Source organism: Mercenaria mercenaria, chromosome 14 (assembly GCF_021730395.1).
Source record: "Mercenaria mercenaria strain notata chromosome 14, MADL_Memer_1, whole genome shotgun sequence".
In the NCBI taxonomy this organism is placed as follows: Eukaryota; Metazoa; Mollusca; class Bivalvia; order Venerida; family Veneridae; genus Mercenaria; species Mercenaria mercenaria.
Genome location: NC_069374.1, coordinates 71093790 through 71117456, shown reverse-complemented (window position 1 = coordinate 71117456; position 23667 = coordinate 71093790). Strand labels below are relative to the sequence as shown.

Here is a 23667-nt window from a genome sequence, read left to right as displayed (position 1 = left end):
ATTCTACAAAACAACACGACAAATGACAGTGAAAATAATGATATAAATAATAATAAAATAAATTCAATGATTTTCCAGAACTAATATTATTTTATCGATTTAGTATTATTTTTCAACTACCTATTTCATAATTTAAATGCTAGATTATAATATTTCTTTTCAACGTTTTTTTTTCCTCAAATTAAATGGTTATTCGTGAATTCTATTACTTATTTGCCACACAAAGGAATATTTTTCTGAGTAGCATTTGTTACAATATATAACTATAAAAATATTAATAACTAATCTCCATTATTTGTGTATGATACAAAAATATTTTAAATAAAAAGACACATAGAAAGACATACATACTTTTCTTACCAAACTTTCGCTGCAGAGTATTCCGTTTATTAGTATTAGAAGAGCTGAAATAATGATGAATGTAAGCCTCATCTCTCCGGATTATTAGTAAAATAAGAAAAATAAAGTATGTTTTAAAATTTATGAAATAATATTCTACTTCAATGCTTGTTTCAGTGGCACATAAGTGCTAGTTGCCTGCTAAAAGTCTTCCTGTAAAATATTTTGCTCCGTTGTCGTTAAACCATTGTCCTTAATGAAAAGCCAATACTTCGCGTTACGGAGCTATATTTATACAGATTGGAGGGACAACGCGAGTGTTCCGATATACCGTTGCTTCGATATTTAATAGCTGTAAGCCACTGGTAATGAACTAAAGACCATGCAGAGCATGCGCGTCAGAATGATAAACATTCATCCGTAAGTTTACATGTTAGTTCGTGACAACTACACTGAAGTACGTACTCAAGGGATTATTAAATGTCTGCAGACGTGCATTAAGATACACCTAAGGATGGGCTTAACTTAAATCTTTGGTTGCCGTTTATAGTATTATTCTCATATTATCCATAAAAGTTGAACCAACCAGACTATAATGTCATTGACTTCAACATTTCTTAGTACAGAGTGTTTGAAAAGAAAAGCTCATGCTATAACAACTTCATAACATTGCGACGTCGTGGACTATCATCTGACGCTGTGATTTGAGTTGGTTATTGCTGAAAATATAAAACAAAAACTAAGGGAAGAAAAGAGCTAAGAACTATGAGAACTGTGTGGTAAGAATAACAATTTCATGCACTGATTTAAGAAATGCTACTTGATTAAAGGCAGTTATATATAGAACGTCATAAATTATAAGAATGACGTCAGATTTACCTTTTCGAAAAAAAAACAACACTTTTATAACGTTTACACTGGATAAAAAGTACTATGTTTTAGAAGTACTACTTTCTTATTCAGATTAAAAATTTAATCAAACAGTAGCAAAGTTGTGAGAACTGCCTTTCAGAAATTAAAGGTAAGAGTGAACTCTTTGGAAGCGTTTAGCACAACAGACACAGCCATAGTCATACATCGCAGAGTACACCAATCATAAATAGAAACTGCAGCAGAAAGATATAGCAGACAAGGGGCCTCAAAAAGAATTGTTAAGGTACAACCGGGTTGCAATGCAACGGCCTTATTTTCCCGTAACGAACGAGCTGAAATATTTTGATTTCAAAATTTTAGAAAAGAAACACGGGGTTTTCCTCCCATAATTGATAAAGTAGGAGAAAACCTCTTGCGGGGTGGGGGGGGGGGGGGGAGTCCCATGGAATAGCAAAAAACCCACTGGAGTAAAAATACTCCCATGGAGGACCGACTTTGAAATCATCCCAAGACTTCGTTTCTTGAGTTATGTAAAACAAAAACGGCCAGTTATTTCTCTAGGAGACCTGAACTATTGTTAGATGTCAAAAAGTCAAAGAAAAGTCAAAGGGAAAAGGTAGCTTGCGAAAATTCCGGATTTGCAAACCAAATCTGGAACTGTTATTTACTGCTTAACTCTGCATATCTTTTCAGTTATTTAACAAGACGAAACAAACAATCTGACAGAAGTACGGGCACTGAACGACTTTTTCATTTTAGGTTATCATGCATCTATTAAATTTAGATAAATCTATGTGAAAACATAAAGCTCATCAAAATATTGATAGGAACAGCAAAATGTTTAACATAGGACTATCAGATCGAATGTTTGCATTGCGTGCAATAGTTTGATCAGATAAACGCATGCTGTTCAATTAGCGTTTAATCGTGTACTTTTTAATAATGGTTTTTGTCTCCGATTCGTATCATGTAACGGAAAAGTAACGGCATTTTCCCCATAACATTCTATGGTCAAAGAAGAGAGTGCGACATCTTTTGTGACATCGCATAATTATTAACTATCATAACACCAGTCAGTTAGTGCAGCCTGATGCCATAAAATGCCTCCTCGTACTTGGAATCCTGTAATGTCTTTCTTTTCTTTCGTAATTATATAATTCATCTAATGTGATCATATAATTAGATAATGTACTTGATTATGTTTAATATTTTATCACACCGCTATTAATATGATAAACCGCTACTTATAATTTCAAATAATCTTCCAAAATATATCATTTTCTATATCTGACTAATTCTGATGACAGGCAAAATTAATAGATGTACCTGTAGTTACAAGATGTTTTATATAGTTTTAGGCGAGATTTTTCCTCACTGATGCAGACATTTTATTCGAAATTAAACGCAGAATATCAAACTTCTCTGGACAATTTCAAAACTGTTTTCCAGCTTAACACGACTTGTGCATCAACGTTCTTTACAATAATGATTTGTTGACTATGCTGTACAGAATTCATCGAAAGGCGATCCTTTGTTTTCAACAAATGATAATGAGAAATGCATGAAACAATACTACAAATGTCACTTAACACTTATTCTGAAACTATAAAGAAATAAAAAAAAAGTTATGATGCCATAATGATAAAAGCTAAAAATATTCATCATGTAACTCTACATTTTAAGATATAGTAAACATAACGGCAGTACTGAAATTTTGCCCAGTCGCTCATAAAAGTCCCTGATTTTCTCGTACTTACTTGTTTTGTGGTTGTTAGATGCACAATGCTGTCACAATTTGTTATTGAACAATGGTTAATTTGTTAACTAGGAAGGGCCGTCGTCTTTGGCAAAATTGTCAGTCATTTTGTAACCGGAGAACATGTAAAAACGACTCAATTACAAATAAGAGAACATTAAAACTGTTACTGGAATCAAAGTTATTACCTTAACTGAATGTATCAGTATACCTTATAACCTGTTAGTACTTTTGTGTTCGTTTTCACTTATTCACTTTAAAACATTCCTTCTTACAAAGACCAGGCAAAATTTAACAGTTGCACATGCGCTTTAACCATTGTTCATAGCCTCCATATCACTGCTCTACCACTCAATCTAAATTAACTAAGTCGTATATAATGTTTGATATGTTCGAATAAACAAATCAATTTCATGCACTATCAGATAGTATAATCTACCTATCTGTTAGTTTGACGTTATATTGGCATGGATCTTAAATGATTCTTGCGAATGTCACTTGTCACGAACTTGTTACTATTCAGGTTAAATATAAACCTTGAACAGTATCTGTCATGATAATTGCTACAAAAGCCATTTACAAACAAGACCGGCTAGTGCATTTTTGTATTAAGACTAATTGTTTTCCAGGAGCATTTATGGTCCTTGTCCACCGTCTTAATAACTTTGACTCTGACGTACATTTTAGTAATTCTGGAAGTCGTAATTTGATTTTTATGATAAAGATTGTACAATATGATGGTCTATAAGTCACAATATTGTGTTTTATTTCATCTTGAAAAAATGTATACAGAAAAAACACATACGACATATTTGGTTTTCATCAGTTGTGCCATATCGTGATCTTAAATTTCCTTTGGTAATGCAATTTATGAACGCAAGCTGTAATATATCAGAATTAATAACTGAGCTCGCATCTTAAACGAGATACAACTATAAATCAACTCATTGCTGGCTTGCTATGCTAGTGTTTCGGTACACGGAACTGATGCCAATTATTGCCCACAAAAGCCATATGGAGTACACTGTCTAAACAAGGGTTGTTTGATGAAAACGTAGACAGGTTCTACAACTTTGTTCCCAAGTGTGCATTTCTGTATATTAACTAGTACCATTATAATCAGTAACATGTCCGCTAGCAACTTTATTATTAAAACAGAATAAACCCACAAAGTACAAAACTAGAGGCTTTTTAAAAACCATAAGTATTACAAGATAATTCAATCAGCCATTTGCATTGATCTCAATAACTTGATAGGGCATAAAGTACCTTTAAATAATTTTTTTTCATCATTTTAAAGAGAATTCCTATAGTTTTTTTCCTTTCATAGAATTTTTTTTTCAAATTCACATATATGAAAGGACAATTTGTGCTGAAAACAATGAACAAATAAAACCTATGGGTCACCAGGCTTGTTTTTGAGAAAAATTGTTTTGAACACACCCACTGTTGCTGAAACTGACAGCGATTTTCCAACATTTTCATAATTTTCTGCATTTTTATAAATACCAACCAAAATATACATTAAGACAGCACAGTAAGTGAAGAATATATTTTTAAATTTTGATAAAACTGTTTCATAGATTTTTTCCTGTTTTTCTTGTGTACAAATAATTGTATTTTGAGCGTAAAAATAGCTAAACATATATGGATCACCAGGCTAAATTTTATGTTAAGACCGCTTGAATACAACACCTGTTAGGACGAAAATGGAGCGAACCTGACAAAATTGATCACATGTATATCTGCTAGAAGTTAAAAAAAGTTTTAAAAATTCTTAATTCTTTCTATATTCGAATACTAAAAAATCTGAAAGGTGATATTGTCTTATCAGTACTAAGTCAATTATCTAACATTATATGAACAACACTGTCTTTGTACTAAAATGCGATGTGAAAACACAACCACAAAAATGGCAAGATACCTGACAGGCATGACACTTGTTGATATAACATAAACCAGTATCAACATTTGAATACTGATAAAACTTATCAAAAATGATATTTCATTCCTTAAGATTGTCTGTTACATGTTTCAACAAATGTTGACTTCACTTCAGTGTTCCATAGAAAGTGTAGGCTGCGCAGAAAGATGCGCATAAAAAAAACTATAGGAATTCCCTTTAAGTGAAATAAATAACAAACGAAATCCAACATCTAAATTCTTCAGTTAAATGTATTTATTCGTTAACAAAGAGTGATATCCTTTTGAAAATGAATGATTTTCTTCTTTATATTATGGTATACTGAGTTTTAAGAAGGTAGGTCACCTTGTTACCAGGGTAAATTCAAATTAATGAAACAGTAACAATTTATTGTATTTCGTGTAAGTTAATGTTTTAGCTGCTACAATCTCAAGTTCTTTTATCTCTGTCCCTCAGAGTACAAGTTTTATCCAGGCTTGAAGTGCATGACCCTCCAAAGGTATTTCGTATTGAAAAAAGAAGGAAACTATGGATATTTAACAGTTTTTCAGTGTATTACGGTTTCACTGTTATCCATAGAAGTCTGCGTAGTTGATTATTTTATTCTCATGTGCGCTAGCTTTCAAAAAAAAAAATCTTAAAACGTATATGTCGCGGGGCTCGTGTTTCAATGGTTACGCATTTTCTCTTATTTTTAAACAACTATGAATGATAACGGGTTTTTGACCGCTTCCGTGCCATTCTGTTTATAATCAACATGGAATATGAGGGTAATATTATCAGCAGAATATTCAACACTTTCCATTGTACCCTATTTATCTTCACGTAAGAAGTTACCATGGCAACAGAGATGTTTAAAATATTTTATATCTTGTTTTCTATCGTTATTTCTTTGAAAAAAAACACCTGTCTCGTTTAATATAGCTTCAAAATATTTTATTTCTAAAGTAAGTAATATGTTTCGTGTTATATGCCTTTTTAAGACATTTTAAAGCTTAAAATACTTACAGCAGTAGTTCTCATTTGACATTTTTTATTAAAATATCATTTTGTTTGCAGTACTATTCTCTTTTCATTTTCTTACAATCCTCGTAACATTAAAAAAAATCTAGACAAAAGCCGCAAAATACTGATCGTTTTTCAGGGGGAAAGACTCACGAAAATATTTTGACAAATAATTGCTGTTTAAAAATAGTTCAAAATATTAACAAATGCTTTAAATTAAGAATCTTTAAGATAAATTAATTAATTAGCTTTGTGCTGTAACTGACATGTAATGTCATGACGTCTATGATTTCATCTTAAGCCAACAATGTGTTTTAGCGTTTCTGTGGTAGTGGTATTTTATTCATTATTTCCGCATTATTAAACCACTAAACATCAGATCAGACACAGGCTAATATTTTCTTTTTAGAAAAATAAATATACAAACACATTAAGTTTGTCGTTATTGTTGTCGTAAAACCTCCAGTTAGCTTCCGGTTGGACATGCGCACATACAAATATTAAGATAACCTACTCCTTAATCACATAAGATGTTAATAAACATAAATCGATAACGAAAACTTCTATAAAGAAAGTTGACGTTATGAAAACGTCGGTAACTAGTGTCAAACTGCATACTCCAACCTTAAACTAATGATCACAGCAGAAATATAATGCATTGTAATAATTTCAGATTTAGTAATACATAGCAAAGACACTATGTGTCAAAATTGTGTAAAGTTAAGACATGTTAGGCTAGTTTTGAAGTTATGGCGTCGGTCTTCAAATTTTTAAACGAAATACAAAATTATCATAACAACAAAGTTATGCACTTTAGTACACTGTAGTAAGGTGTGCAGTCTTTTACTTGATAATGTAACGTGTACAATGTCTATGAAAACTATCCCGCATATATCGCAATACCACAATAACTTATATAAAACAAATGTATGACCAGGTATTTAAGATAAATATAGACTGTAATAAGTAACCACCTGTAGTATTATCTCATTGAAAACATCTGTGCTACGAAAATCAATCAAGATTTGCTGCTTTCCATTTACTAATATATCATTTCTGTGATTTAAAACACGAAATATCCAATATAAAAACAAAACACAATTTACATGTATGCTTTGCACAAATACCAAAACACCCGTATCAACTGACGTATGCGTACGTTGCAACATACATATACGTCTGCCTCATCATAACGTTCGACTTGAAGTTTATTTCGCAACATCTTCAAGATCATATTTACGTAATTAAAATCAGACATGTTTCACGGTCAGAGCCATTACTTTCTAGTATATAGTTTAAACAATGCGTGCTGTCACGTAATTCGACACTGTGGCTGTGGAAAAAGTATCAGAACATTAGCGTGCAATCGTGGTATTTTTGTTGATAGCTTTAGTCTCCGGTTCAAATGATATAGTTGGTAAGTGATGACTTTTATCGCTTAACTTTTAGTAGAGAGAGCTGATTTCTTAGATTGTATATGATTCTACTAGTGTGGATTCTGATCCAGATAATGAATAAATTAGTTCAGATGAATATCAGTCTTTCAGGGAAATGTAGGTATGCGATAAATCTTTAAACATGTATCTAAATGAGACTTACATGTTGAAGGTTCCATAGACACTGCCGAATAAATATACCTGAGGGTGTCTCTAAATTTTATTTCTGTACTTGTAACATGTGTAAATGTTGAGTTATGCTTATCCCGTAGCTAGAGGGCGTGGATGGTAGCTTGCGTTTCCACTACCTCGATCAAACCGAGCCTGAAACATTTTCATTGATGTCATGTGGGCGACCTGTGGTTTTCAACCTTTTCTATTTCATTACATGATGTGCATTTTTGTACATTCAAAATATTCGCAACCTTCATAACACCCTCGGTCAGTGTCTGCTCCACATATTCTAAACCGCTGGCAAGATTTTCATCAAACAGGCATCAATCTTTTCCTTTACTTTAGATAATATGCTGAGGGCACGACTTGGAAGATTAGTTTTAAAGTCAAGGTAACTTTGATATTGTAGTCTGGTGTTACGCTTATTCATCCTTCATATTTTCTCTGTATTAGCTAACACCGCATTGCATGAAACACATTTAGTCTGTTCCCTTGCATTACAATATGTATCAAGTCGTTCAACTCATGTAAATAACTTCCCGACTACCAATGACATCAGATGAAATATGCATTATTGTATTAAACATAATAATTGCCTTCAAAATGATTTGCCAACCATATTGGTCAGTTAACTTGCCGTGCCTTACTGCTATGCTAGTTTCAGCCATTTCTTTACGCATTATATTGTTGTGCTAATTCAGATACACGATGAGATATTTTTTTAACAAAATAATGAAAAACTTTACTATAGTCCGGTTTATATTCCTTAAATGGCATCTCAATTGTCGTCTCTTCATGTTTCGTAAGTGTTCCACGAATGAAAACATCAAAATGCAATTTATTTTATATCTTCTAGGTTTAAAAACACACTTGTATGTAATACTATATATATTACAGTGTCTTTCGTTGTTTTATACTGTTTGTCTTCATTAGCAATTAAATGTTGATGGTTATTGAAAACATTTTTTTCAAACTTATCATGTTCACTTGGTGCGCTTAAACACATAGAAATTTCTTATTTCTAATAAAAACAAGGATAAATATCAAACAGGGAATGCCATGTTCCAAAAACGTAGCCTCTCCAAAACGAAACTCATAGTACGCAGATATGCACACTACCAACACACACGCACACACTTACAAAGCAGAAACAAGAGGACAAAACGAACAAATAAAGGAATATAGTGGGGCACCGCCTTGGAACGGTCAGTGGCAAAAACTCCTCTGGGGCGCTTAAACCGGTTCATGGTGCGCACCCAACCTCACTTTTTCCCCCCACCATGTTCCAAAGACACGCTCCGCGATATATGACCATTTTGTGTCGAATCGTCGTAAAACCCAACTCACTCACTCATTCAAAGGCACGGGACATTGTAAATAAAAGTAATCCCCTGAGAATCTCTTACACACGCAATGAAAACCAAAAGGCATGACATGTAAAACACAAAAATGCTGCTGTAAAATTAAATAAAAAGCAAACCTTAAGAACCAAAAACGTTTGTACTCAATGCCTTTGCAGAAGACAGAGCATCAAGAGAAACACCCTTAAGGGTCCGAAGAAACAGGTCAGAAGACAAAAAGCAAAACAGTTCAGTCCTGGTGGGATTTAAAAACTGCTCAAGACTACTTGACTGTACTTCTGCAAAATGTACCAAAATACATAAAAGCATTTTTTTAATAAAAATAAACATGATAGAGCACAAATAACAGTATTACAAAAATATTCAGTAACTAAATAATAAGTATCAACACTATTTATTCATGACGCAACTCTACACTGCAGGATGTCATAAACATTTCCTTTGTCATTAAGCAAATGGCAATGTTGAAATCTTGCTCAGTCTCTGATAGAAGACATTGCTTTTCTCGTTTTTCCTATTTTACTGTTTTTGTATGTTACTGACAAAGTATAATTGAATTTTGATTATTTGTTTACAAAGGACGGGAGGCTTTGGCTGCTTCAAGCGTATTTACTCTTTATTCTACATGTTTTTGATAATCAAATTCTTCATTGTAGAAAGAAAATGATCTGAACGTGCAAAACTACCTTAATACGCAAGATGCATGGAGCTACCATTTTGATTAACTTTGCAAAGGAATTTTATAACGGTGTGTTTAAAAAAATCTAGCTATTTCAATTATACAGTAGAAGTATTTTATAACCTATTATTCAAATGTTTTAGTAAATGTATTGTGGATGTAATAAGCCTGTGTAATTGTATGTGTAAACCAAAAACTTAAATTAGTTTGTAAATTTATATTCAGCAGACTTTTTGAAAATCAAGTTTAATGTAATGAGTTGTATCATAAAAAACTGCACTACGCTTCGCTGAATTACAACAATTTAGTAAACACGTTCCCCTACAGTTTGTTACTTGTTATTCTGCTATTACCCGCGGGTTGTTGGACAGTGCCACTGTTACGAAGTGTTTCTTGTCACTTTTTTCCTAACCCGTCGGAGATAGTGGACGTCGAAAAATACTCCAGAAACACGATTGGAATTGCCTCATTCAATCATCAGTCTCATTTTTTTTAGTTTTTTAGTTACATTTTTACATGTGTAAAATTGACAGAATGTGTAAATACCTTGTTTATGCGAGTCTTCTTTTGATTTTATTTTGTTTGTTTTCGGTTTAACACTGTTTTTCAACAGTATTTCAGTAAACAGCGGGAAGTTAACCTAAATATAGTGTTCCTGGATTCTGTACTAGAACAAAAAATAAAAGGTAAGGGTAGATTTTTCGGAAGCACAGATCTCCACAAACACAGCCTCAGAGTCACACATTTGCAAAATAGGCCAACAACAAAAAGAAGCTGTAACGGAAAAATATTACAGACGGATTGTTTCAAAAATCCAACAAGTATATTTTAATTTTATGTGAAATATAGATAGAGGAGGAGGAAGGGGTAAGGGATAGAAAGGGGGTGGGGGCAGGGGATTGAAGGGGAAAGTAGAAAAAGGATGAATATACAAAGGAATGCTACGTTCCATAATCAAAGTTACACTACAACGTAAACCACAGTAGGGCAGATATTCATGTACCAAAGACAAACACACACACCCACACACAACTAACTAACATAGATAAACAGACAAGTAAGATATAACAACACTGTAGGGCACAGTCTAAGACACACAGACGCACAAGCACTCAAACGCACACATATAAGCACGATAAAACAACAATCGGGCACCGCCTCAGGATTCCGGCAGCCAAAATTAAATTGGGCACGATAACTTAATATTACTTACTCAAACCTGTTCTTCGCAAGAACTAGAAACTGCCAACTTCGGCACATGAATCAACGGTGTTGGATGAATGACTTTTCTTCATGTATTATATAAGGAACTAAGATTATATACCATCGATAAAACTTGATGTTGGAATTAGTTTAAGGTTTTGTCATTATTTCTAGTAATATAACCGACCTATTGTTATCAGTGTCAAGATTTAGTACTATTCATGCTTGAATAAGATCCGACAATTTCGAAGCGATTTTAAATTAGATGTAATGAACGTTTACTTTGTTTCACTGAGACAAAATGATACCATGTGATTATATTGGAATTCAGTAGTTTTATTACTTGAGCATTGCTGCTGCGGTTAAGTGACAAAATCATTATTTAAGATTTTTTTAGAATTACTTCCTGAAATGAATGCAGTATCAAACATATAGGAGAGTAAATGATTTTAGCATCAATGTAAAATACTTGCATTGTTGAAAAATGCATTGCGTTCGCCATATCATTGCCGTTTTATTGTAGGTGTTAACAGTGAAGCTACCACTGATGGCAAGCAACAGAAATCCTACAATGTTTATGCAACATTCAGCAATCAAGCAGCATTATTAGAGAAAAAATAGATGTGAAGGTAGTAATACAGTATAGAGCCAGTTTTTCAACAATTATTATTTAAGAGGGATCTTAGATAAACTGAAAATCAAAAATCATAAAATAGTTATTTATAAAAGGTGAACATTTCAGCAGTTAATGATAAAAATATTTGTAAACAATGAAATTATATTTTAAAAAAGAAGCGATTTTTCACGTAACACAAATCTGACCTTTTACCTTTGATATTAGCTTTGTCATTGACTAATTTGGGATTAGGATTACACATGCACTGTTGACTTTGTTTGAAACATATGCTTTTGAATGAATATACATCAGTGACTTATAATATTTAAGACATATTTGACAAAGAAGAAAAAAGAAACACGCTATTTTTCACGAAAATGAATTTTAACCTTCAATTATCAGGGCTGACACTGACCTTTTGCAGTAAGATCTGAATTCCCAACTTTGTCTGATATATGCACATTAAATAGATAAAGATCAGTGATGTATGATAACAAACTATTTTTGAACAATAGAATTAAATTTTAAATATGCCATTTATTGTTAATTTGACTTTAAGTATCATTTTAATGAACTCCTTATTGCTGATATTGTTTGACATATTCACATTTACTAACAATCAGATAGTAAATTTAACCAAACGGTGAAAAAAATGTTATATGTAAACTTTACCTACTCCCTTATATTTCTAGAAGCGAGTATAACCACCCCCATAAAGAAACATATGTGAATTAAACACAGCTTTGACACTTAAGAAAGGGGTTTTGTTGAAGATATGAAGTATTCTTTCCAAAAAAAAGTATAATCTTCTTTTGGCCTCAATTGTTGCAATAAAAGTATTTGGGATCTCGGACCATATATGTCTAGAGTGTTTAATTTTCAAAATTCGCTTAATAACAATTAGGTCCTTACAAATGCTGCTAATGTTTGGCTATATCTTTATTAAAACATATCTATTGTAGAAAATATCCTTAAGATAGACAGCAGTACTGACTGTTTATCATCTAATACACGATATAAGGTAGGTTCCCTGCAACATTATGTTACCAAGTTGTCGCAATTCAGTACGCACGAATGATTTCAAAGAAATGATAACAATATACCTCTCTATCAAAACGGGATCAAAGTCTTCCATTGGTCAATTCTTGGTTACCTCGGAGCATTGACATTTTAACACTAAATGGCCCTATATATCAGATAGTCTGATTGAGGTTGTTCATGCGAGGTTATAAAATGAACAACACTCTTCACGTTTCCCTGCTAAAATAAAACTCTTTTATACAGAAATATTGAATGGACTCTGACCGAAACACAGAACTTAGTCCAAACCATCCCACGGCATTTGAAGACTGATGTTATGATAGTAAATAAAACCTTTAAAAAGCTTATCTACATCTACAGATACATAAAAAAGTATATCCGATTTGAAACTGTAAGAAAAAACATGTTTTATGGTCACAAAAAATGAAATGTCATGAATTTATTAAAATGCCAAACGTTAAATATTTTTACGCATATGTGCAATGTATTTCCCTCAAGCTTAAACGAAACGCTAATCCAAAACAAAAATATTTCAAATCCTGCTGCTTGTTTTGCAGAATAACAATCAGTAAACAGTTTAAAATAATACAAACAATCATATCGGTATGTCATCAGCGGACAAAGGGTCCAAAACACATGCCAGTTTTGGAAACAGACGGAGGGATATAGTTACAAACGTAAAGAAATCGAAACGAAAGAGTCAGTTGCAAAGATCAAATCATTATGACATTCCCAGAAAATCAAGGGAACGTATCCATATAAACAAATTAAATTAAAGAAACACTCTTTTGTTTGCTGAAAAACGATCATGGCGACTGTACCTATGATATCAAAGTGAGAATATATTTACTATCCTATGTTACACTTATAAAAATTTAATATTAACATTAACAGTATATTATTTTATCAGTACAGATAATTCAGAATCTAGAATAAACGTAATTTAAAAGTAAGTACCGGGAAGAATGATACTTAGAATGTGCTTTGGCAAAAATGTGTTAAACTGAATTAAAGTAGCATGTAGTATGTCTTCAGAAAGTGTTTGCACTTATTTGCTGAATTACAAGTTTTCTGACTTATAAATCAGACAATAACTACAAATGTGTTTCCCTAGAGAGATTATGTTACCAATATGTTGAAGTGAAACCGGTCGCTCTTAACTTTGAATATGTTAAACAAATCTTTTAACTACGTACATTTATATTTTAAATTTGTGGAAATGTTTATATAAAATTATGCAGAAGAAAGTTCACGTTAGCATAATTGTCAGACTGATGATAACTAAATATGTGAGTTGGTAACTATTACTGTGACGGAATTGCCTTTTAGCTTTTAAGAACTTTTCGAGGAAAGCCTTACCTTCGACCAACTTACTCATCCAAAAGAATTATTGAAATGCTCAAGGTGAAACCAGTTAAGGCCTTTAAAAATTTCAATTACATGCTTTGTAGCTTTTTACAAAAAATTAGCCGCTATTGAATATCAGTCAGATGAGAATTATTCGGTATGTAAGACACAGACGAAGCATGCGAAAGTTAACTGTAGATGGACGGCGGTAAGCAAAATTTCCATAAATTATTCATTATGCTTTTCATTGTCATACTTCTTAATGTTTATACTACAGAATATAGCTTTGTATTGCAGAATGCCGGTTCGTGATGAAATAATGCACTGAGGTGCACCTGGTGTTTTCCTCCGCCATGAAAACTGGAAAGACGCCATATGACCTATAATTGTGTCGGTGTGACATTAAACCCTACAAAATAAAATAAATTGTATTCCACCATGTTAATTTCAATGTTCTAAATGTTTAAATTTTACACTTTATTTGTACTGAGGAGTGAAATCTAAATCAACGGAAATACTAGAAACTCTTGGTCTCTTTCTGAGGTTGCGGTTCTATCAAATACTTTATCAGAACAATTCAATGGGATCTCATTTTTCCATCAGAAGGACAAAAATTCGACCAAAATACTGTTTATGAAATGATTAGACTGTTGTTCGGAATTCACTAGCAGCACGAAGTTCTAACATGGCTTTCTAAATTAAATATTACTGTAGATATAACCTGGCAATATTTGAAAGGTTTTCCTTACTCTGAATCCAAATTTGATGTGCGAGTGCGAAAAGTCAGCTACATTTATAGCTTTACAATTGCATTCTAAATCATAGTTTTTTTCAAGATCGTTTTCATTTCATGGCTCTTACAAGTGACAACTTTATCTGCAGTGATTTCTTTGTTAAATTATGATATGGAAGTAGAAATATACCCAGTCTCAGCAGAAGGCACATTTATAACAGATTGTGGTCATTATAAGTTCATATAGTGACTAAAGGCTTTTTACCTTACATTTCGCTACACCTGATTTGTCGAACGATAAGAAACTGAAAAAATGAACTCTTATGTACTACTAATGTACTATTAATCAATTAAACGTGACTTTATGTTTGTTATCAAGGATTCTACTTAAAACAATTCTGTAAAGTTAAAGTGGACACTGATTTATTACAATGCAAGAAGTTTAAAGAAGTTGGTTTCTTGTATACCAGTCAAATCAGGTGATTTTACTGGAGCTGGAAAACCGGGATGTAAGATGACTGTTGTACTGTAAAAGCGTAAAATGAATTACATCTGTGAAGTAGTTTCCTGTAGAAATTATTTCTTTTTACGTAAAACCGGATAAAAATCATATACCTTATAAGAATATTTATCTGGTTAAAGGTGCAGACTGAAAAACCTGGCTCGAGGGTAACTGTTTATGCGGTAACCAGGCTCTGGCGAGGTACCGTAAACAGTGAAATTTGTAAGCGATAATTGAAGTAAGTATTAAAGCATCTAAATTGTTTTGAATTAAGCAATCAAGTAAATGTGTTTGACTGTACACTAACATACTGATCAATCTCTCTTTACAATAACATACTGATCAATCTCCCTTTACAAACTTGTTTCAGATACTACAAGATGAACAAGTACTTTTATCATACACTTTAACAGTATAGCTATCAACAAGATAATGCCCTTTGATTGCATATACTTATTCATCGTTCCTGTTTTCATTTCACATCAAAGAAAAAAAAATAGTATAAAAACCTATTATCTTGTGTCGTAAATAAAACGAAAAACAGATTAATTATTTTTCAATCATACATATTGACCTAATCAATGGTGCATGCTAAACAAAACACTTAATCGATAAATAAGACCTGGTTAAAGATTTAGTAAAAGTTACAGGCAGAATGAGTATTGCTTTCCGAAAGATTTACTGATTCATTTTACACACTCTAGGCTAGCTAGTAAATGTGTTTGTGTTATACGTTCTTTATCAAGTTTACCTACACTATTTGTTTATCACGTGCCCCTGTAGTTTTGCACATTATTGATAGATTTAAACATTTCGACAGTTTTATAATGTCCCTGGTCTTTCAAGGTGTCCTGGTAGTAATGTTAGGAAATCATCTACCCGGTTTGCAGAGAGGGTCGACTCTCGTAGATTTTACAGGAATATGCAAAATCACTTCTAGCTATGCACAACAGCCACATTCGAGCTACTTTTATAATGATTATTTGTGCGAAACAGAGAAAGTATTTGGATACCTAAACTAAAAGATTATTAAAATATCATCATTTGTCCTTTATATTAGTGACGCTAGAAATATTTGTTTTCAATTTTCTTCACAAAAACAATATCACGATCATTGACATTATTGCAATATTAAGTTATTGTAAGTGGATATCTCGGATTTTCTGTAACGAAGAAAGACTATTGGTCTATGTTTTCTAGTCATGTTATAATCGAGATAACAGAAATGATGCAAAAGATGCAAAAATCTCAGACAATTAAGAATAGAAAGGAATGAAGGACCGAGCTACAAATGTATCACTGAATGTTGTCTATGCCTACACTAAAATAGAAGAAGTGGGAACTCCACAGGTCGCTCAACACAACAAAAACGAAAATGTTGCAGGCTCGGTTTGATTGAGCCTGTTCATGGAAGCCTTGCTTGAAAGAGTTATGATAGTTATACATAATACTCCACGTGTCTTTTTGAATCGCTGCATCTTTAATGTTCAGTCAGATAGGTAATGTTATTTATATTCAAGAAAAAGTTACAGTTATTGCACTTTTCATTTATTTTATCTATCATTCTGTCTAATTATATGGAATTCCCTTCACTGGCTTTATCGTAAAAGTATTATATTACAGAAGCAAGCAAAAAATGACAAAACTTTACATTCAACCATCACTTATTTTTAAATAAAATTGAAGCCGTTTTCCAGTGAGTTCATTTTTAACGGATTTGTGGTTCTACTCATTTACCCGTCTATTCCAGAAGGATTTTTCGGAGAGATCTGTCTAAATCAGGAAACATACTCACACACTTATGAACAATGTTGAGCTGATGAGCTTGAAAACTTGTGCTTACACTTCTTTTTCTGTGTGTTATTACTGTTGTTAATAGGTACTCTGATATGCATCCGCTTGTCATTGTTTGAACATTATCAACACATTGATTGTTATATTTTGGAGCAGTTTTCAACATTTTTCTGTTGTTGTTTTCCATTATTGTACATGATTGTCATGCACATATTCACATATCGTTGACTATTACTTTTTCCACCAATTTTCATTTGATATTCGTGTTACAGGTATTACAACATTAAGATATAGCTTGCCATAATATTGTAATGTTGTAATATTTATTAATTTTTAATGGGTGTAATTAAAATACACAGTAATATTTATTTCAAATTTTGATTCCATTTGAAAGCAATATTTGGTAACTATGTTATAATATGGGATGCACATTGATTATTTTTTTAATTGTGTGACAACTTCATACTTATGTAATTGTATTTAAAAGCGTAGGTTAGTCAAGGTTCGTTTATAGAACGTGGCTTTCTCTGTTTGATTTTCATCCTTGTTTAAATGTAGAGTATGTTCAGAGAGAAATGTGTTAAAATGTGCTTAGGTGCTATGGTAATAATTCATTCTTATTTAGCCAGTAGTAGTATATATGGCCATTGTCTCACCTTTTAAAGTCTGTAAGCATGTCAGATATAGGCATTATTGGCACTTCCTATTCATACACAAAATAGGACATCAGTACAACAAAGTATTCCAGAGACTCTTTATCTTACGCTTTTATTTTTGTTCTTGCAATGGCTTGTACATTATTCAACATACAAAAATAATAGTATTCGATGAAGAACAATAAGCAGTTTATTGAAAAGACACATATTCCACGTGCAAAAAAATACAAAGTACGTACTGAAGTGTGAAAGACGTTCGTGTAAGGTTTGTTTATCGAGGAATAAACAAAGATATTTTGAAATAATTTATTTCAGACATTTTATTATTTATAATACAAGATATATCAAACTATAAATTTATCTTGTAAACAAGAAAGAAATATCACAAATACTGGTTTAAAGGTTTATCTATACATTGTTTTAAATGAAATGTCTCGGATATTTGAAAAAAGCGTTTATGTAAAATTATTACATAATGTTTAATATACAAAATAAATATTTTTTCAAGTTTTTACTTTATAATTTAATTCCATTTTCATAACAGACACTAAGGAATGATATGAGATTCAGATTGAATAAAAAATTTCAAATCGCACTAAAATGACATGAACACCTTTGTGTTAAGGTAGTTCTGCACGTTTGGTAAACCGGAAGTGATGGCGACAGTGATTCGCGACAATGTTCTGAAACTTGTGATTTTCCGTAGAATCCCATTATGAACAGAATAATTTTATGTGGAAACTCCACAGATCAATCAACACGACAAAAATGAAAATGTTGCAGGCTCGGTATGATTGAGCCTGTTGATGAACGGTAGTGGAAATACATGCTACTGTCCACGCCCTGTAGCCCCAGATTGAGCATAACTCAACCTTTACATATGCTGCAAGTACAAAAACAATTGAGAGACATCGAGAGACATCCGCAGATGTATTCATACGGCGGTGCACATGGAAACTTCTATGATACAAAAGTTGCGTGAGGTCCAAAATATTCAAACCAGACTAGCATACAATCAAGCACAAGCCCCTATCGATTTTATTTGCTGAATTGTCTAAGTATTTTTTGAAGTTTTGAACAATCAGGTTTTGATCAAGTTCTACATTGTAGAAAACATTTTGATCCAAAAGTGCAGAACTACCTGAAGCGCGTCCCAGTTTATATATCTTACATGCATTAAATATCAATTCATTGTTTCTATCTGATTTAGTTTTCTTGCTGTTATATGATGTCATTTGATTCGTTTAAAATGACATGTATGCAACTGATAGAATTATCTAATGTAAGTCTACATGTCAAACGTGATTCTCAACATTTGTATAATGTTGTATTCTAGTGGAATCTAAACATATTTTCAAAGAAGTTAATATTTCCATGTCCTGTTATTTACGGAATTTATCATTTCGGAAACACTTGCCTCTTAACAAACGGTTAACAAATGGATAGAGATACATTTTTCAAATGGATTTCCAGTACAAGCTTTTATACATTATTCATTCTAAAACTTGTTATCACAAAAATGTACATGTAAGTGAAAATAGATCTTTTAAACATGTATAACTGCATTCAACTGTGATTTGAATTTCATTTCTTCTTCTAAACTTATTCTTTAAGAGACCCTTCATTAGCTTTGTCGTCTTTTTCAACATCTCCCTCACTTCGCTTAAAACGATGTACACTGAATCCCCCAAGTGAGTCTAGTTTACGCTTCTCGAAGTCATCTTCAATGTCACTACCGGCTCTTTTATATCCATAGATTTGTTCTCCACCGAGAGAACTTAGTGCACGTTTAAATCCGTCATGAACATTAGCCCCACCCAGCGAGGAAAATGTTCGTTTGCTGTTTCCTCCATTGTGGATATTAGTACCGCCTAGTGAGCTCAAGAATCTTTTGTATCCACCATGTAGATTAACTCCACAGAGACTATCAAATTTGCGTTTGTAGATATTTCCGCCTCCTAAAGAAGATAGGTAACGCTTGTCCATATTACGTTTGTATCCGCCGTGAATATTGCTTGCTCCAAGAGAGGACAAATATCTCTTGTAAGCATGTACAAAATTGCCACCAAGATTGTCCATTGCCCTTTTGTAGCCGTGAAGGTTAGCTCCTCCTAGTAAAGATATAAATTTCTTGTAACCCCCATGTAAATTTACACCACCTAAAGAATCAAAGCCCTTTTTGTATCCGTGTAGTTGCATATTACCCGGTGTATCTAGAGCGCGTTTATTCCCGTGTATTTGCATGTTTCCAAGTGTGTCAAACGATCGTTTGTCTTCATTTACTGAACCTTCAGCATCAACAGACTTGCTGTTGTCCTTTTCATCAGAAAAAAAAACTCTAGAAAGTAATGATTGAAATTATGAATGTTAATGCGACATGAAATTAATATACATATATATTATAATTGGTTGGAAAAAAACTTGAACGATGACTGCAAAATGACAAAAAAAATATTGTATCCATATATGAGCCGTGCCATGAGAAAACCAACATAGTGGGTATGTGACCAGCATGGATCCAGACCAGCTGCGCATCCGCGCCGTCTGGTCAGGCTCCATGCTGTTCGCTTTTAAAGCCTATTGGAATTGGAGAAACCGTTAGCGAACAGCATTGATCCTGACCAGACTGCGCGGATGCGCAGGCTGGTCTGGATCCATGCTGGTCGCATACCCACTATGTTGGTTTTCCCATGGCACGGCTCATATTATTTTGAACGAAATCTTTAACCAATTTCATTTAGGAGGTTAGCTAAATCTCTAGAAAAGGGCCGAATATTCATTTTGATTCTGTCTATATAAATGAAAATAATTGAATATTCATTTTACCATTGTACTCTCTTGGAGGATGGTAATCGTAAACAGCTTCTCCTAATGTGTCCAGTTGTCGTTCCTTGTCATACTGAAGAAAAAAGAAGATACAGTTGAAGAAACAATTAAACATGGCGTATTGGAAGCAAACATGAAGAATCTTGATCAGTTGTAAATGTATTCATTATTGTCTTGCTTCTGTACAGCTTCAGTCTGTACCGAGAGAACGACTATTGTTAAACGTAATTAGGAAGACGCGAATGAATGCATTCAACACACTGTAATATTGTTTCTAATTACCCAAACTATATAAGTCTTGCCTCAGCTCTATAGTTGTACAAATATTGACGATTCCTCTCTAAGGTTTCAAAACCATAGTGATAAGAAGTAAGTGCTTCTAAGTCAGGTACCTTAAAAATTCGACCACAAATAACCTTTTTCTTTTCACACTGATTCATTATCGATAACACAGGGTGCTATCTATGACAAAAGCCTTATTTCGAAAGGGCATGCGAGTCTTGCAGTGCTCGTAGTAACGCAAACGTTACACGTTGGTATTATCGTTTCGTGCACTCATCTATTTTTCATATGTAAAATTTATCTTTTCCCATCTAAATAAGAAAGTACATTATACGGCTTTATATGAAATGATACCTTTTCATCATCCTCCCTCCGTTTAAGACTTGATATAGGCGGTCCGTGTGAAAACATATCTGGCACTGACCAAATGACGTATGGCCTCGGCGTGGTCGCCAGGGACTGGAGCGCCTCACTCTGTACATAGTTACGTTTCTAAAATTGGAAAATATCTTCTTTCAAGTACTTTGGTAGACATATATCATATTGAACTAATGTATTATAATATCATAAATATTTATGGAGGACTCATTTCCGACGATTACGTAGTGGTGTCAATTCTCGAAATGAAATCCCGATAAATAGGCAAAATTAACGTTTAAATCTTAAAGTTCATGGTCCATGTAATAGCGATTTTGGCGATGAAATTTAATGCCCACGTTACTGAATGATTTTTAAATATTGAAATTATAGTCTCTTGGTGTTTCATACCGGGAATGTATTTTCCCTAATTATTATTATAATTCTAGCAGACTAATATTTCAAACATATATACATGTGCACTGGCTATTTTATTGCGCTGGCTAAAGGTTAGGTCGAAAAGAAAGAAGAATGATGAGTCGATCAGTTAGTGTTAAATATTTTTGAGACACGTTTCAGATTCAGTTTTACTATGCTCTTGATTGAGAGTCTCTACCTTGTTTATAATTTTACAAAGCCAAGATCGGTCATTACTTGTAAAGACATGTTGATTGTAATTTGTTCATGCTTCTTATCTCTTGATCACAGATTAGGTGCAGTCATAACTTCTTCCCTGGTATAATACAAAATGTCAGATATGCAAGAGTTTGCTCAGTGAAATCATTTTTCTTTAATTAACGCGTGCAAAAATATTACAGACATAGCGCAAAACGTTTTTTTAGAAACGACCGTAAATAATAAAGACTTGTCTCATCGACTTTATTATTCAAAATGAGAAGCAATGATAAGAACCGAGTGTAGACCTAATAATTAAGAAGTGTACAGTTAAGAATCAAACTGGTAACAATTTTGGTACAGAGCTCTTAGTTATGGCAGCCTTCTCTTAGATGATTCAAAATAGCTTGTATAGTAATATCATTCCAAATCTAGGTTCTGACAAGGACATCACCAATATAGCATGACGAAGCACTATTGTGGTCATGTAATATGAAGAATTCAGATTTACTAATAGTTTTGGATACAGTCTTAACTATTATCAAAACAAGCGATGGCAGAGGAGACAGCGTGCTTGACAATCTCAATGTCAGATAGTGCAAACCTGGCATAATTTCGGACATTACAGCTATTACTGGCGTGATCAATGTCTCAGACGTCAAAGGTGATGGTGGACCACAGTTTGAGTAAAATCTCAGTAAACTGAGTAATAACAGAGATAAGTTGAATGTTATAAAGATAAACTGAAATGCCTGAGTAAATTGGAATATTTCTGTCAAATTAATGTATCTTGTGGTTGATGATGTGGAACAACTGTTTCAAGTTTAAGTCAAATGTATGTAGAAATTATTAAGATAAGGTAAAAGTACATCACCACTTTAACCTGATATTCTAAGGAAAATCAGGTACAATCAATGAAAATGGTACCAGAAGTATGGTTCTTGTATCATATTATGAAAGTAATGATAAATTTACTGTTGTTTGTTTTATTTGAAACGAATCCATAATGTGATTAAAGAGACAAAATGAAAGAGAATCACAATGATCAGCACATTTACATAATGAGGGGACAAACTACGTGAATGTGTTTGTTTTAGGGGGTTTATTTAATCATGGACAGACACCTGGGTAGAACCACCAACTTTCCGTAAGCCAGCTCGATGGCTTCTCACATGAAAAATTCAATGCCTCGAGTAAAGCTTGAATTCATATCGGTGAAAGGCAAGTAATTTGAAGTCAGCGACCTTCACCACTCGACCACGGAGGCCCCACAATGTCTGAAATTTTGGTGAAAGTGTTACGGGTCTAATGGTACATGATGTTGGTGGTAATGTGGAACAACTTTAAAATTTGATTGAATTATACATCCCGCACGAGGAAAGAAAATAAAGACCCTACCATTCGTAGGACTTTGCTCTCTCCCCTGAGCTAAGCGGGTTAGCCATTGTTCCTGATATGACTGCAAATGTCTTTAAATGATCTTGTACATCAATTATCAAGATGACTTATGCTACAGAGTATAACGATTAAATTCAGTTCCACTAGACAATACAAGTGCACGGCTGATCAAAGTAGAAATGAATTGCGTTCAAATTATCCAAGGTATTTAAAGACACGCTGTCCTTTAAACGTTTACGATACACGATATTCTTGAATAATTATGAAAATGTTCGGAAATTGTGATAACTCGTTTGGGATTATCACGACGGTAAATACATTTTCCACAAATCGTCATCATCATCATCATTTACTGTCCGTTTGACATTTTTCGGTCAATGGAATGCTTGATAAAACTGTTAACTTTTTCTTGATGTTATACAAATATTGTCCGCGTCTCAATTGTTTAAACAATGTAACATGAATATAATCTCTCTCTCTCTCTCTCTCCCTCTCTCTCTCTCTCTCTCTCTCTCTCTCTCTCTCTCTCTCTCTCTTCAACGATATTAATTGATCTCATTAAATCTAGAAACTTAAACAAATATTTCATGATTTGATTTTTTATATTATAAAGACAGGTTAATCATCGTTTTAGCACAATTCAACCTTATTGGTAGGTGACATTCAGAATTTGCAGTCTGTGCACTTTATATCTTGCTCATACAACGTCATAAAACAAAGCAGATTATAAGGATTTGTCAATGCTTGTAG

The 23667-nt window shown here is 33.1% G+C and overlaps 1 protein-coding gene across 1 annotated transcript in view; it reads right to left on the bottom strand.

The window, feature by feature from the left end:
• Window positions 1-22964, bottom strand: part of LOC123527645 (feeding circuit activating peptides-like) — a 39252-nt gene extending 16288 nt beyond the window's left edge. Inside the window, exons 1-6 of the mRNA XM_053522705.1 lie at window positions 22918-22964; window positions 22047-22221; window positions 20902-21039; window positions 20274-20338; window positions 19058-19777; window positions 14753-14792 (exon numbers count right to left, since the gene is read on the bottom strand). Of these exons, the coding sequence (XP_053378680.1) occupies window positions 14753-14792; window positions 19058-19777; window positions 20274-20338; window positions 20902-21039; window positions 22047-22221; window positions 22918-22964 (1185 nt within the window). The remainder of the gene's footprint in view (window positions 1-14752; window positions 14793-19057; window positions 19778-20273; window positions 20339-20901; window positions 21040-22046; window positions 22222-22917) is intronic.
• Window positions 22965-23667: the final 703 nt, after the last annotated feature.